The sequence below is a fragment of the Neoarius graeffei genome, chromosome 27, assembly GCF_027579695.1.
Source record: "Neoarius graeffei isolate fNeoGra1 chromosome 27, fNeoGra1.pri, whole genome shotgun sequence".
Taxonomy (NCBI): domain Eukaryota; kingdom Metazoa; phylum Chordata; class Actinopteri; order Siluriformes; family Ariidae; genus Neoarius; species Neoarius graeffei.
In genome coordinates this window covers 17,330,717-17,348,190 of record NC_083595.1, presented here as the reverse complement: position 1 = coordinate 17,348,190, position 17,474 = coordinate 17,330,717, and the positions used below count along the sequence as shown (strand labels likewise).

The window sequence follows — 17,474 nt, the reverse complement described above, 5'->3', positions numbered from 1 at the left end:
TTGTAAGATCATTGTAAGCTCCAGGTTTAGCAAGACTACAGGACCTGAGTAGACATGATAAACGATAAAGAGGATACCAGTGTAAAGACGTCTCTCTTGCTAATTGCAAAATCATGGAGCAACCTGCAGAAAACAGTGAGGGAGAGGTCATGGAAGAGGAAAAGCAAGGGGAAGGACTTATCTAAGGAGACAGCCAGTCTCAAATGAGATACAAGCTAAACTAGTGGACCATGAGAGAGGCAGGCCAATGTGTGCAGCCCAATTTGTTACATTTTATGGTGTCAGGCATTATTCACAATTTAGAAATGAAAACAAGTACAGTAACTGAAGCCTATGCGTTACAGTTGCACTTGCACAGTACATGCACTCATTTTTATATTATAATATATTGCTTTATTTATATATATATGTGTGTGTGTGTGTGTGTGTGTGTGTGTGTACACTGTGTATATATATATATATATATATATATATATATATATATACACACACACACACACACACACACACACACTGGTGCTTGAAAGTTTGTGAACCCTTTAGAATTTTCTATATTTCTGCATAAATATGACCTAAAACATCATCACATTTTCACACAAGTTCTAAAAGTAGATAAAGAGATATTTTTGTCTCATTTGTTTAACTGGGTTCTCTTTATCTACTTTTAGGACTTGTGTGAATATCTGATGATGTTTTGAGGGATTAACATTATCAGATTTTCACACAAGTCCTGAAAGTAGATAAAGAGAACCCAGTTAAACAAGTAAGATAAAAAATATGATATTAGATCATTTATATATTGAGGAAAATGATCCAATATTACATATCTGTGAGTGGCAAAAGTATGTGAACCTTTGCTTTCAGTATCCAGGGTTTCCCCAGGTTTGACCACCATAAATTTAAGACTTTAAGACCTTTTTAAGACGACTTAAATGAGAATTAAGACCTACATCGCACCCATTATGCGGTCGTAGAACACCAGATCAAATTCACAATAATGACAAATGTTTCAAGTAAAAATACTTTTATTATAAAAGTTATAAACTTAAGTCATTATGTGCATTGCTTGTCGAATCTTTACATTCAAGACAAAAAAACAAGTCTAAACCTGGAAGAAAGGAGCACAACATAGGGTCCACGTCATGGCCTTAAAGGTACACAAAAATACAATAGGCATACCAACACATTAATGCCAAAGGTGTGCACTCGCCAGTCAAAAAGCCAAACTGAGGGCCTCACTCGAGGTCTAAAGAACTGTCTCTGAACTAATTATGACCATGCACCCAGAGATGATACTTAAAATAAAAAAGTGATGTGGGTGTATTTTTTTAAATAAAATATCAAAACATTCACAACACTCTAAACAGACAAACTCTTTGTCTTAGTTTCCCAGCACTTGCTTCAACCATTTTACATTTTTTACCCTTGTAAACGAGGGAGGGAGAGAGATACAGAGGGGCATAGATAGATAAGAGACGAGGGAGATAGATGGGAAGAGAGATAGAGATAGATAGATCGACAGAAAAGAGGTAAGCCGAAAGTCTCTTAAAGGTACACAAAAATGCAATTGGCATACCAATACATTGGTACAATGGTGTGCACTCACCAGCCAAAAAGCCAAACTGAGGGCCCAACTCAAGGCCTAAAGAACTGTCTCTAAACTAATTATGACCATGCACCCAGAGATGATAAACAGACAAACTCTTTGTCTTAGTTTCCCAGCATTCAACTTGCTTCAACCATTTTACATTTTGAAGAATAAAAAGAAATGTAAATACTCCTAGTAAACAAGGGAAGGAGGAAAGACATAGATGTGGATAGATAAGAGACACAATGAGATAAATCCACCACTTGCCTCGTTAACGTCTTTGACCAACTCCTTCGTTATATAAGGAGCAAGACCGAATTTTGTTATGTAAGACGTTTTGTTTTTTCCACAGGAGAATGTTGTAGCGACTTCCGAGTCTGGGAACATAGCCTTAAAGAGTTCGCTTATGCCCTCATTCGAGCTGTATGAGTGGTGTTCCGTAATTGTTTTTAAAATCCAGAGCACCTCTGCCCGAAGTGTCGGGGTTCCACCGACACCCATCATGCCACTGCTCGGCCCTTGTGTTGTTGCTAGCCTTGCCGATGATGTCTGGCTTGGCTGATGCTGCTGACGTTCGACAGTGGTGCTAGTGCCAACTCCAGGTGCATTCGGAGATTGAACCGTGCAGAACTGAGCGATGGGCTGGTGGCGGTGGAGGGCAGATGCAATGTGCTTTGAGTCTCCTCTCCACCACGGACTCCGACGATTGCGCCGGCGCGAAAATGTATCAATATTGTTCCTTTCTTTGCGCATACTCCAAGAAATTCACTGATGTTACGCAAAACCCACGTTTTCACATTGTAGGATAGTATGAGTAAATTTAAGACCTTTGTTTAAAAAATTAAGACTTGGGCAAAGCAATTTAAGACTTTTTAAGGCCTTAATTTTGGAATATTAAATTTAAGACTTTTTTAAGACTTTTAAGACCCCGCGGCTACCATGGTATCTGATGTGACCCCCTTGTGCAGCAATAACTGCAACTAAATGTTTCCGGTAACTGTTGATCAGTCCTGCACACCGGCTTGGAGGAATTTTAGCCCATTCCTCCATACAGAACAGCTTCAACTCTGGGATGTTGGTGGGTTTCCTCACATGAACTGCTCACTTCAGGTCCTTTCACAACATTTTGATTGGATTAAGGTCAGGACTTTGACTTGGCCATTCCAAAACATTAACTTTATTCTTCTTTAACCATTCTTTGGTAGAACGATTTGTGTGCTTACGGTCATTGTCTTGCTCCATGACCCACCTTCTATTGAGATTCAGTTCATGGACAGATGTCTTGACATTTTCCTTTAGAATTCACTGGTATAATTCAGAATTCATTGTTCCATCAATGATGGCAAGCCATCCTGGCCCACATGCAGCAAAACAGGCCCAAACCATGATACTACCACCACCATGATTCACAGATGGGATAAGGTTCTTATGCTGGAATGCAGTGTTTTCCTTTCTCCAAACATAATGCTTCTCATTTAAACCAAAAGTTCTATTTTGGTCTCATCCATCCACAAAACATTTTTCCAATAGCCTTCTGGCTTGTCCGCATGATCTTTAGCAAACTGCAGACGAGCAGCAATGCTCTTTTTGGAGAGCAGTGTCTTTCTCCTTGCAACCCTGCCATGCACACCATTGTTGTTCAGTGTTCTTCTGATGGTGGACTCAAGAACATTAACATTAGCCAATGTGAGAGAGGCCTTCAGTTGCTTAGAAGTTACCCTGGGGTCCTTTGTGACCTCGCCGACTATTACACACCTTGCTTTTGAAGTGATTTTTGTTGGTCGACCACTCCTGGGGAGGGTAACAATGGTCTTGAATTTCCTCCATTTGTACATAATCTGTCTGACTGTGGGTTGGTGGAGTCCAAACTCTTTAGAGATGGTTTTGTAACCTTTTCCAGCCTGATGAGCATCAACAATGCTTTTTCTGAGGTCCTCAGAAACTTCCTTTGTTCGTGCCATGATACACTTCCACAAACATGTGTTTTGAAGATCAGACTTTGATAGATCCCTGTTCTTGAAATAAAACAGGGTGCCCACTCACACCTGCTTGTCATCCCATTGATTGAAAACACCTGACCCTAATTTCACCTTCAAATTAACTGCTAATTCTAGAGGGTCACATACTTTTGCCACTCACAGATATGTAATATTGGATCATTTTCCTCAATAAATAAAAGACCAAGTATAAAATTTTTGTCTCAATTTTTTAACTGGGTTCTCTTTATCTACTTTTAGGACTTGTGTGAAACTCTGATGATGTTTTTTATTTTTGTTATTTATGCAGAAATATAGAACATTCTAAAGGGTTCACAAACTTTCAAGCACCACTGTACATACCTGTCCAACCACAACAAATGTGTCAATATAAATACCCATTCAGTCCAAGCTTTATGTGCGAGCGCGTGTGTGTGTGTGTGTGTGTGTGTGTGTGTGTGTGTGTGTGTGTGTGTGTGTGTGTCCATCTCTGTGATGTTGTCATGGAAACTCGTTTACAAAAGAGAATCAAAAGTGAAATAGTTGTAGAAAAAATAGACTTTTATTGAATCAAACAACAAAAGCTAGTTAGTCTGCAGAGTGATCTACCATCTATCACAGGGTTTCTCATTTTATATAATTACAAAATATCACAGTTTTACCACCTTTTTAAATAATGCCATTAACCTCATTAGTTAACATGTCTCATCATACCTTACCAACGTTTTCTACTGGGCAATGGAACTCATGCTTCTCATATTTTGTATTGACAGCCAAACATTCCAGTACACGATTCAGAAAGACTTTGACCAGACCAGCACAACATGATATTAAAATGATGTAAATGCAGAGTGAGCACAACACCACAATAATACAGAATTGTTCATTCTGCATTGTGAATCACTTTTTATCATGATAAAAAGTGATTCACAATGTAGAATGAACAATATGATAGTGTGCAATACATGATTCAGAAAGACTTTGGCCAGACCAATATAAGACATGATAAGAAAATGATACACGATGCAGGTGCAGAATGATTAAGCAAAAATAATGTCCAGCAACAAAAATCCTCCAAAGAAATCAATCTCTTTACTTCATACACTGTATTAGTGATCATTCACAAATTGACTTCCAATCACGTTTAATAGAATCAACTTCATCTACTTTTAATAAGATCAACATCATTATTTTGCTTATCATGAATAATTAATCAAAATGATTGTGTATGTGAATTCCGATGAAATACACCATAATGTGCATAGATGTGCATATAGATGCAATAATATTAGCACAGGCTTATATGCTAGTGTAGTAGTATGAGAAAATATTAACTCAAGGTTTTTTTTTTTCCAACCGTAGCCTCTACTGATTCTAGATAAACAAGTTGTTTTATTTTCAAATGAGGGATCACGGGCTTCATTAAGTTTACATATTTATTGCAATTCACTTGATGAAAGAAAAGTAGTCTAGTCAAATTGAGAGCCTTGTTTTGAATGATATAATCCAATATGCCATAACGTTACATACCTACTTGCTTTGGATAGTGAATGGAACTTTGCTTTGATTGCAGAATGTGGACTACTCATCCTGGACCTGGGTGTTGATTCCCATGGTACTTGTTTTGAAGAACGTGGAAAGATGTAACTATTACATAGGTGGCTAGTCATGTGTTGGCTCATAGTCAAATATGCTGCAGTAATAGTGTATAGTACCTGTTGGCCATGATGTCTTAACTTGTGTATGGCTGGCATTTTCTCTTAGTTGTTAAGAGAAGACAGATAAGGGCATGTTCTATTCGCTGGGTATAGAATAAGAGACAGAATCCAAGAGGAGGATAGGAATGTCATGATTTTGATCTTAGTTCTTCTCAAGTACCTATGGAACAAATACCATAGAACACTTTTATTCTAACAACTGAAAACAAACAGAATTCTTGCTTCAAGTGCATGATCTGAAACTGGGTGCTAGCCTTGTCTAATTTGTAGCTGCTCACCTCCCTCATATCCCTCAATTGGGTGATCAGAGATAAAATAAATAATGTGAACTTGTCATTACACTTGTCTGCCATAGTCAAGTTAGCCTAGAATGGGTAAGAGTATAGGACCACTGGTGTAGTACTGGTGTCCTAAACATGGGTAGGCAAAACTCTGGGTTGCCCAGAAGGTTGAAATAATCAGATGTGGTATAACTCAGACATTACAACATGCCTGAGACTTTGAGATTTCAGTAATGAATCCTATAGCTTTAGTTACTGCAGTAAACATGTTAAGCACCTTGGCCATTTCACAAGTGTTTCCATCTAGATCAACTGCATTGTTCTTGGAAAAATCTTCTGCAATAAATAAGGTGGCTGAATGAAGAAACACAGGACAATGACATAAAACATGCAAACAGAACAAAAGGAGCAATCCAGAGAATTAAAAAGAGACAAAAAGCATTCATAGATCTCAGAGAATAAATAATAATTGCATACCACTGCACAGGTGAAGGACTCTGGGACAAGCAGCAGAGGTTTGGAGGCAGGGGACGATGAACACTGGAGAATATGAGGACAAATGACTGAAGGCATAACACCAGCTCATTTTTATATTCTATATTAAAACAGCAGTGTTAATAATAGAGTGTATATAATGGATATGAACTGTGGAATGGTATATTTATATGTCAGAGTATACTGTTCCTTTTATTCAGCATAATCCCTGTAAGCTATAACTTATCACATCTACCCAGTGCAGCTTGTCCACTTCTAGTTTCTGTCTATTGCTTGTGGGATTTGTTTATTTATTTATTTATTTATTTATCTATCTATCTTGTACTAGTGTTTAGGGAAATGTCTTTGAAAAAAAAGATTATTTGTAGCTCTTACTGTACTCTGCTCTACTGCAAAGCTGCTGAAGACAGCATTCTAACTGACCTGAAAAATGGGCCTCCTGCCCACTTCCTGTGCTGGAGGAAACCTAACAAAACACCTTTGCAAAGATTTACAATAATCCTATACATATTTATTGTTGTGTACATGGAAAGCTAGTTTCCATTTATAATCACACAAGAAAGAAAAGAAAGAAAGAAACCCTTTATATGCTCTGTTCAGATTTGAATATTAGGTTACAGCAAGTCCAGTCCTTACTTGAACTTTCTTCTTTTTCCAGAAATTCTACATACTGCATGAAAGTGTCCATGTCGCTCACTGTGTCAGAAAATGACACAGACCTGTGCTATAACTCGAAAATGAAGTATATGGAGAAGGCTGAATTGAGTAAGGGGAAGGACATCCTCTGTCCTGATATAGATGACTACATCCAGCCTGGCAAGGACCCAGAGATTGCATGGTATAAGGTAAGAGTTTTGTGACACTGTGCACTTATAAAGCAACTAAAATTTGAAAATAAGCTTGTGGAAAAAAAAAAAGGTTTAACATTCTAAGATCTGATTTTAGCTCAAGAGTACAGTCAGTGTCTATTTTAAACTATCATATAAATCCATGTAAGGCAGTGCAACAGATGACACATCTGTCTCCTAATGGAATGACTGTCTCATCTTACAGTACTGTACTGTTAATTCTACTTCTATTAAAAATGTGATAAAGATTTGGGGTGATAAAGTGCAAATAAGTGATATGAGTTTATCTAGCATCTACCAACAGCTCTGGTGCCACCTGGATATTATGCTCTGGAACATGTTGACATCCATCCATCCACTATCCGTAACCACTTATCCTGTGCAGGGTCGTGGGCAAGCTGGAGCCTATCCCAGTTGACTATGGGCAAGAGGCAGAGTACACCCTGGACAAGTCACTAGATCATCACAGGGCTTGTTTACATACAGTACAGCTACTCTGAATGTAGTGAAGGCGAGAGTAAGACAGAGTGTGTGTGTGTGTGTGTGTGTGTGTGTGTGTGTGTGTGTGTGTTACCACAGAGTTACAGAATTGTTCTCTGACTGCACAGTATGATCATAATACACTCATATGTATGTTCATCAAGAGGAAAATGAAATATTTAATGAGTGATTAACATATACTACAGGCATCCATTTCCCAGGCCAGCACTCAAAACTGAAAGCAAATCTGTCATCAAAACTGGATCACGTCTGCATTCATTGTACTGTAGTCACACAAAGACCTCCCACTTCAAGTCAATTTATGAACATGTCAGCTCCATGAAATTTGTATGCAGGGCTATCATGAATGTCATTTTCTACAACACCACTGTATTTCTCTCTGTTTTCTTTCTCTCATCCAAAAGGAGTGTAAACCCAAACAGTGGCGACAAAGCATTGTCAGGAGGAAAGATATGCTTTCGATTAAGGAAGTGAGAGAAGATGACATTGGAAATTACACCTGTGAATTAACATTTGGAAACTTTCTGGTTAGAAGAACCACTGAATTGTCAGTCACAGGTAAGACATGCTCTTATCTATCTATCTATCTATCTATCTATCTATCTATCTATCTATCTATCTATCTATCTATCTATCTATCTATCTATCTATCTATCTATCTATCTATCTATCTATCTGTCTGTCTGTCTGTCTGTCTGTCTGTCTGTCTGTCTGTCATTCAAATCTATCTTGCAGGATGTTTTGAAAGTAAAAAAAAAAATAAAAAAATCAATGTCTTATAAATGTATGGATTAATTTTCAGTGTATAAGGTATGGACTTGATCAATAATTGTCAAAATGAAGTCTGTAAAGCCCATCCAGTTTTTTCCTGTTTTTTCTTTACTTATAGTTTTGGAAAACACAACCCACTATTATCAAAGCTCTTATAATTATTACTGAATTATTCTAATTTTTAACTTGCATTGCAAGTCACTTGAATTCAGTGGGTTTAAGCCAATTCTCAGTATCTCAAAAACAAGCCACTGTGTTGGTGGAATGTTCAGAAATAATAATAATAAAAAAAGCTCTATGACTTCAATAAATAGCAAATACGTTTTTATACATATTTAATTAATGAGATTTGAACTGTGAGACTATTTTCAATTTTAAATCAGTGTTGAGTGGGTCTGCAGAATTTATTTTACAGTTGAAGGGTCCCTTGCAAAGGATCATTGCTGAGAAGCCCTGTACTAGATTACTTAAATCTTAATGATGAGAGGACAGTGCAACAGTATTACCTACATAGCACTCTAAAAATATTTCAGATGTTAAAGGAGATATGCAGAACCTCATCTCATCTCATCATCTCTAGCCGCTTTATCCTTCTTCAGGGTTGCAGGCAAGCTGAACCCTATCCCAGCTGACTACGGGCGAAAGGCGGGGTACACCCTGGACAAGTTGCCAGGTCACCACAGGGCTGACACATAGACACAGACAACCATTCACACCTACAGTCAATTTAGAGTCACCAGTTAACCTAACCTGCATGTCTTTGGACTGTGGGGGAAACCGGAGTACCCGGAGGAAACCCACGCGGACAACATGCAAACTCCGCACAGAAAGGCCCTTGCTGGCCACGGGGCTCGAACCCGGACCTTCTTGCTGTGAGGCGACAGCGCTAACCACTACACCACTGTGCCACCCCATATGCAGAACCTTTATTTTTAAATACATTTCTGAGTGGATCGTATCACAATACAAGTATTAATCTAAATGCAGGCAGAACAATGAGTGTTGTCATTTTTGTTGTTTTGTATCCAAATGAGAGTTGCTACTTACCCATCTGTGTTCTCGCTTCTTGAAGGCCGACCTTGTGGCCGATTGTTTTGAAACAATCTGACTTTCAGTTGTTCATTCAGTTCTCTGTTCATTTGCTTCTTCCATGTAAGGGCAAGATATTGCTGCTGAGGCAAGCATATCCAGCAGAGAAATCAGACGGCTGGTCCACTCATTCTCCATTTTCTCCATACTGAGTACTCTGCCATTACTCCTCAGCTCAGGCAATTACTAAAACCCGGGATGGGATAGGATGTCACCGGTTTTAGTAACAACCGCAGGGAGGTCACTGCCCGAGCGATAATATGTCACGTCCCATCCAGTAACGTTCCGTCCCAGGTTTTAGCAACAACCCTCGGCTCACACTCCGGGAGAACTGGTGCATCTGAACTTACTTTCCTTTTCTTGTAGTTTTCTTTTCCTTTAATTGTTGGTACTGCACCCTCTTTCCATATGGTCTTATAGCCAACACTCCTCAACAGATCAGAGGTCTTGTACAAGTCATCAGTAAAATGTGCAGAGCAGAGGAGAGACCACTTCATAGGCAATGTGCCCGTGAACTTCTCGCAAAACGCATCCAAATCTTTGCAGTTTGAACATTCTTGGGCCATGAATGCAACATAAATCCACCTTTTGTCGTGTTGCTGCACCTACCAGAAACACATCTATGTGGCATGGTGATAAATTAGCTCAAAGTGGAAGCTCAAAGTTGCAGTCAGCTCTGTTTTATCTCATCTCATTCTCATTTCATTATCTCTAGCCGCTTTATCCTTCTACAGGGTCGCAGGCAAGCTGGAGCCTATCCCAGCTGACTATGGGTGAAAGGCGGGGTACACCATGGACAAGTCGCCAGGTCATCACAGGGCTGACACATAGACACAGACAACCATTCACACTCACATTCACACCTACGGTCAATTTTAGAGTCACCAGTTAACCTAACCTGCATGTCTTTGGACTGTGGGGGAACCGGAGCACCCGGAGGAAACCCATGCGGACACGGGGAGAACATGCAAACTCTGCACAGAAAGGCCCTCGCCGGCCATGGGGCTCGAACCCGGACCTTCTTGCTGTGAGGCGACAGCACTAACCACTACACCACCATGCCGCCCGCTCTGTGTTTTAGTATAGCGGAAATGGCGATGAGACCAATAGCCTTCCTGCGGTGATCAGTGTTGCCAGATTGGGCGGTTTCCCGCCCAAGTTGGGCGGTTTCAAGTGCATTTTGGCGGGTTTTGAACATATTTTGGTCTGGAAAACGTCAGCAGTATCTGGCAACACTGGCGGTGATGTCACAGATGTCAAGGTCATTCACTCGGATTGCTACCTATATGAATCATTTTAAATCATAAAAGGATACTATATTAGATTTATTGTTAACGCTTAAAACTATTCCTATGCCATTCTTGAGGTCTCAAGGCCTTTATAAACAAAAAGTGAGGCCATGGTTCTGCATATCTCCTTTAAGAACATTTATATAAATTCACAGACAGACAGTCAGTAAAAGTTTAATTTAGTATACATAGTTAAAACCCCTTAAACTATTCCTTATGTTGTGTTTTATGGCTTTCACTGATGATGACTTTGGGAGACATATAGTATTGATGTCCTATAATATAGCTACAAAAATAATCTTACAACCCAATTATTCTGTATAACGTATAGATATTTTTCCTAAAATATTTATTTTTGTTTCATACCTACTCGCTTTGCGTTCTCCACAACAGAGCCTCATCATAAAGTTACTAAGTACTGAGTTTGATCTAATACAGAGTTAATGTTGGACTGAGATATTTACTGAGCTTTAGGATTCATGTATCTGACTTCGCGTGCTTGTAAAGCTGCGAAAAGCTCCACTCCTTATGTGTCATCTAGTCAGTCTGATAAACACACTATATCTTAGTTTGTATTCAAAACGAACACACTTTTTTTTTTTTTTTAGCTGTATAGTAAATTCCACTACCAAAACACTGCTGTGAATTAAGTCCAAAACCTCAATTTTGGAAGATGTGAGCGCTGTAATCAGGGTGGTGACATTGTTAATGGTCCAATGTTGCACCAGTTTCAGGTGGCTATAATTGCTCATCAGTGGAACAGTTCATTAGCTACATCAGCATTTTTGCCATTTTAGCTTAGACCATAATGTCAGAAAAATCAGAAGACATGTAATTAGAGATTTGCTGCACCTGATATGTTTAGTGGCCTAAACCTGAGACACGCCTGGTTAGGCTCTCATGCATGTGCAGGTATGTATAACAGATGTGTCAAGTAAGCTATTACATATTCTTGCTGACAAGTGAACCCAAAGGAGTGAAACTGGCTGTTTTTTTTTTTTTTAGGTCCTCTTGTTATCTTCAGGTTCTTGTCTTAACAGTCATAGAGTAATGTGTAATGTTAGGCCATCGTTGGACATTTGTCTAGCTTTTTTTTTTCTTTTAAATGTCATCATAAAAATGTCAAATATGGGATTTCGGTTATGACTGCCTGATTATCTGCTGTCCTTGGAGTAATGAAAATTTTCCACTCTAAATATTTAATTGCTGCTACCACACAGATTAAAAACAAAAAACAAAACAAAAAACAACAACTATAATAGCATCCTACAGTCTCCTTTTGAGAAGAACATAGTCTAGAATAGACTGGATATGGATTTAAGGGGCCATTTCACAATATTTTAGTCCATGTTACTGCATTTACAGTTTACTTTTTGATTTGAACTTATACTGTAGGTGTGCATAGTTTAGATTATTATAGGCTCTGTAGTAGTTATTGCTGGCTTAAATTGATTGTAAACTCTATTTGGACGATTACACAATTTTTTTGCTCATTAGTTGAATGAAAAAAATGTTTATTTACAAAATCAGCTTGGTTAAAATCACTAAAGTGTCTTAAAACCTTGTATGGCAGTCTGTGTCAAATTTTCACATTTTCTACTCGATCTATTTCTGAAGACTTTAGACTTTACTGCACAGAGGTGGGTTTCCCAAAAGCCTCTTAAAGCTAAGAGTGTCTTTAGCTGCATCTTAAGCATCTTTAAGCTAACATGGTTTTCACCATCATAACCAAAGAAGCCAAAGTAGTACTTTAGGTCACTCTTAAGTTACAATGAACCTGGAGGACTCTTTCACAGCAAAGATCTTGCTCGCAGCTGAATACACAGAATGCACATGCACCTCTGAGGGACTCTTACAATCAGTGGGTGAAAACTTGTTAAATATACAGCCCATATTCAGTTCCTTTTCTTGTACATTGCAAGTACATCAAGTTAATTATTAAATAAATATGCACATAACATTATGCCTATGTTTCAATATGTTATGCAATTAACTGGCACTTTTTCTTTACTTCTTATGCACTCCTTGATTGAGTGCTTGAAGCACTGAGGTTCACAGTCATAGACTTCCACAACTGCTTCTTATTTTTATTTGCAGAGTGTCTCTTAGATTTGGTGAACAGAGCTTCTTTATGCTGTTTCACAGCATCCATCAAAATAGAGAAGTCATCTTTAATAAATGCAGACTTCTTCATTTTCTTCACTTCCATTGCACATACCAAATACTACTCAACTGCATGCTAATTTATAAGGGAAGTTAAGCTCTTGATTGGGTAACAATGAAATGAGCGGGCACAGGGAAAACATTTTACAGTACTTAATTATTTAGCTTATTATTTGCTCATTTTTTCGTGTGAACATTTGTTCATTTAATTGAAAAAAAAAAAAACCACAACATTATTGTCCAAAAATGTAAAATAGTTTCAATTATTAATTACCACATTATATACATAATGCTTAATGACAATATTACCATATTTTACCAAATTTACCAAATATTACCATATTTTAAGCACTTTATATATCATTGGTTTCTGGTTAAAAACGAACACCACATGACCTCATCAACTGGATTTAGCAACTACTAATGCCTTTAGGGAGGGTGCATGTTGCAAAGAAGCTCTTAGCAAAGTTGCTCTTAAGAGTCCTTCTTACGGGGCGTCGTGGCTCAGGTGGCATACCATAAATCTGGGGACCTGGGTTCGATTCCGGCCCGAGGTCATTTCCCGATCTCTCCCCGTCTCTCTTTCCCGCTCATTTCCTGTCTCTACACTGTCCTATCCAATGGAGCACTTGCGTGTGACATCACAGCCGATCCAGATTGTGACAGACGCCATCTTGTCGGTCAAACGCCATATTCCGCCTTCTGGTTCTACTTCTGCTTTTACTTCTACCTTTTCTTCTGGAAAACCCTACTATATACAATTCTACTACAACGGCTGCGGCTATAAGCTCTCCCTACCTGTGCACATTTTTTATGTTTTTTGTGTGTATTTTTGCGTGTTGTTCGTCTGTACCAGACTTCAATATCCACTACAACCGTATGGACTTACTGGACATTGGTTTCCAGCAGAAAATGATGGTTTGTAGCGATTTCCATCGCATGCACAACATTCCAGATAGCGAGACCAGCGGGGTCTCCGTGGATTGTTATCGGAGGCAAAGCGAAGGAGGCGGCGCTGGGAGCGGAAGCAAAAGCGAGGCTGCAGAGCCGGCCTGTTGACTAAGCTCAGAAAACAGCCACTCAAACCTCCACTGCTAAGCCTCTATCTCTCCAACGCCAGATCCATGTAAACAAGACGGACGATTTGGAATTACAGCTGGAATTACCTTATTCTATTCTATAATCGGCTGGTCAGTGCTATACTTAATACTTAAGTGACTTACCCGTCCAATGAGGATTCTTGTTTACAAGATGCCACATCTGAGTCGCTGACAAATCCTGAATTTCTGTAAAGATAACTGTCCAGAGATTTATAGTCACGCAGTGCTTCACCACTGAACAGCGAGGGAAAGTTAATGAGGTAATTATACACGTCCGGGTATTCCGCTGGCAGTTCAAAATCCGGTCGTGAAAACTCCGTCGGGTAAGCCATAAGGGTCACTAATCTGTAGATCGTTTATTTTAGACATATATCTAGTTATCTGTTCATTAGAAAAATGAGCCGTGTAGTCCGTCGGTTGAAATTGATCCATTCTGTACACGAGTGCAGCAGTATTCAGCGGTGTTTTTGACCGACAAGATGGCGGTTGTGTACTTTCCGGTCACGTGACTGCAAGATCTCTATAAAGGTAAAAAAAATCTTTTAAAAAAAGAGTCCTTCTTACAAGTGTGTTCTGGAAAGCCACATACAGAGACAACGTCCATTGCTTAAGACGTTAAGAGCATCTTTAAACTCATTTGTTAGCCCTAAAGTGCAACATTATTGGGAAACACACTTCTGAACTGTTTCTTCTTGGATGTGTCTCAAACAAGTCAAGTTATAAAAATTTAAAATCTTGTTACCTATAAAGAATTTTTTAATTTTTTTTTATCACAGAGACATTACAATACAGTGAAATAATTTTCTTTACATATTATAGCTTTTTAGGAAGCTGGGTTCAGCTATGATACGGCACCCCTGGAGCAGACACCCCAGTAGCGGCAGCTTGTTGGTGCTGGGGTTTAATCATTGAGCTACCACTGCCACAGTGAAAAGACCTCACCGATATGTATAACTTAATCTACTTATGAAAAAACAACATTATTGGCAAATGTTAAGCATTAGCAAGTTTACAAAGGAAAATGAGTTTGATTATTAGCATCCTCTACATCGGTCACTGTCTCATCACCTGTGGTAAAAGTCACTTGCAGAATTTAAACACAAGTATCATTTATGAAAGTCAAAACTTCATTTTTGGCTGTTTTCCAAAAGTCATCCACAACAACATTGAACATTTCCCTACATCACTACACATGATGCAAGGACTACATTTAAGACAAGCACCATTCATTCATTCTCTCTCTCTTTCTCTCCCTCCCTCTCTCTCTCTCTCCCCAGAAAAGCTCACATTCCTCATGCTGCCTAGCCACAATGCCAAAATGTATATACGCAATCACAGCTTTTAAAATGTCATGTAACAATTGCAGTGACTAATTACCATTTGAACCTTAGTGACAGTGCCATCCAAAGGGAGGGACAGATTTAAAGATTATCTTTCATAATGTTTAAACCTATGCTCAGCTCAATTGCCATTTTGTTAATGCATTGATTCCTGGAATGGTTGCAGATTACAAGCCAAGCAAACTGTCTCAAATTTACTATTTAGAGATGCCCCAGACTTTTTGTTAAAGGCCAATTTCAGCAAAAAATAATCTTGTTATTCATCTTTTAATTTTTTATCAGCTAGCAGATGGGGTATCCATCCATCCATTATCTGTAGCCGCTTAACCTATCCTACAGGGTCGCAGGCAAGCTGGAGCCTATCCCAGCTGACTATGGGCGAGAGGCGGGGTACACCCTGGACAAGTCACCAGGTCGTCGCAGGGCTGACACATAGGCCCTGTCCACACGGCAACGGATTCAGGTGACTCCGATACAATTGCTTATCGTTTAGGCCTGGCATCCACACGGCACCAGTGTTTTGGGTGCCCAAAACCCAATCTTTTTGAGAACGGGTTCCAGAGTGGAAAGATCTGGCAACGTTGCCGTTGTGAAGTCGTCTGGATGAGTAGAACGGATTTGTTTACGATGACGTCACAACCACATGACTGTGAGTGCTTCACGCTGGGTAGAAGTGTAACGAACTCGATGCGAGTTGTCAACAAATCCTATAACTTGGTTCATGAAACGTGCTTACAAAATATTTTCACTGTGAATATTTATTGTGTAATGGTGCAAAGTGAGAGAGAGAGAGAGAGAGAGAGAGACTCTGCCCTTAGGGCAGAGTCAATCCCGCCAGCAAAAATAGGGAAAAAAAAGGAGCAATCTCACCTCTTCAGATGTTGGTTTAAGTCCTACAATACATTCCTCAAAAAGGGCGTAGAAGAGCAAATTAATCCATCAACGTGTAGCATTCAATTTATTCCGGACCATTAAAGATGCCGCCTTCCGCGTAGAATCATACGTCATCCTCGCCGCCATATTGGATAGGTCAAAGCGGAGAATAAAGATTAGCTGTGTTTAACTGTACCAACAGGTTTGCCGTCCAAACGAGATCACATGGGATTACCTTTCACAGGTGAGACTGGAAAAATACTTTTCATTGTATTTGGTCATTATAATGTAATTTTACGAACAGATTTTCCTGACTTTGTGGCTAATATGAAGTCTCGCGCATAATAGTTTATGCGCATGCGCCCTTACTTCTTCTATTGTTCTGGTGTCTCCGAAGGGACCGTCTTACAGCGCCCCTAGAGGTGTGGCATGTGTATTGCATCGTTTTCAGCAAGCGTTGCTTGCCATATGGACCTGATATTTTACTGATCGTTGCCCATTTGGACGTGATATATTTTTAAATAACATCTCGTTGCCGTGTGGATGTAGCCATAGACACAAACAACCATTCACACCTACGATCAATTTAGAGCCACCAATTAGCCTAACCTGCATGTCTTTGGACTGTGGGGGTAAACCAGAGCACCTGGAAGAAACCCACGCAGACATGGGGAGAACATTGCAAACTTCACACAAAAAGGCCCTCGTCGGCCACTGGACTCGAACCCAGGACCTTCTTGCTGTGAGGCTACAGTGCTAACCACTACACCATCATGACACCTATTATTATTATTATTATTATTATTATTAAAAACAGCAAAAACATCCCATGTTACAGATTTGAATCACTGCTGATTCAAAGTGAAGGACCAAAGAGTTTCCCTTCTTGTTATATTTTAAATTAATTTGCAATTTACCAAGACAAGATGTGATTGCCTCAAGGTTATTTAAATAGCACAAGATGGTCACAAGATGAGAAATGTTTTACATGTATAGCATGGGATTTGAGTAGCATTAGTTGTATCACGATCTGCCAGTACAGTATGTGTATATTCAGAACATTAACTTAACTGTGGAGCCAGAATTCAAATTTGTGGAATATTTGTGGACTCAGCCTTAACACAGATAGACAGTGTGTAAATGTGTAGCTTGTTGTTATCACAAATTACAGACGAAAAATGATTTTGTGCATTTCACATTGACATTCGTAATTAACCTTTTTGCTTTCCTGTTGGAATTAAGGCTGAGATTTGATTTGGAAATGCTTATCATTTTTTCAACTCCATAAAACAAATGCAGTTTAAAATCATGGTTTGGTGTAGAGATGTGTAATTGTTATCCTATATGGCCTTAGCAAAGCTTAGGAAATTCTACTTGGACATGTTACAAAACTTAGAAGAGATTGGCAATTAGATGATGTATAGAATCGGGTGTGTTGGAGC

The 17,474-nt window shown here is 39.1% G+C and overlaps 1 protein-coding gene across 1 annotated transcript in view; it reads left to right on the top strand.

The window, feature by feature from the left end:
- il1rapl1b (interleukin 1 receptor accessory protein-like 1b) overlaps positions 1 to 17,474 on the top strand; it is a 1,244,729-nt gene that overhangs the window by 502,994 nt on the left and 724,261 nt on the right. Inside the window, exons 4-5 of the mRNA XM_060911511.1 lie at positions 6,717 to 6,903; positions 7,812 to 7,965. Coding sequence (XP_060767494.1) covers positions 6,717 to 6,903; positions 7,812 to 7,965 — 341 coding nt within the window. The remainder of the gene's footprint in view (positions 1 to 6,716; positions 6,904 to 7,811; positions 7,966 to 17,474) is intronic.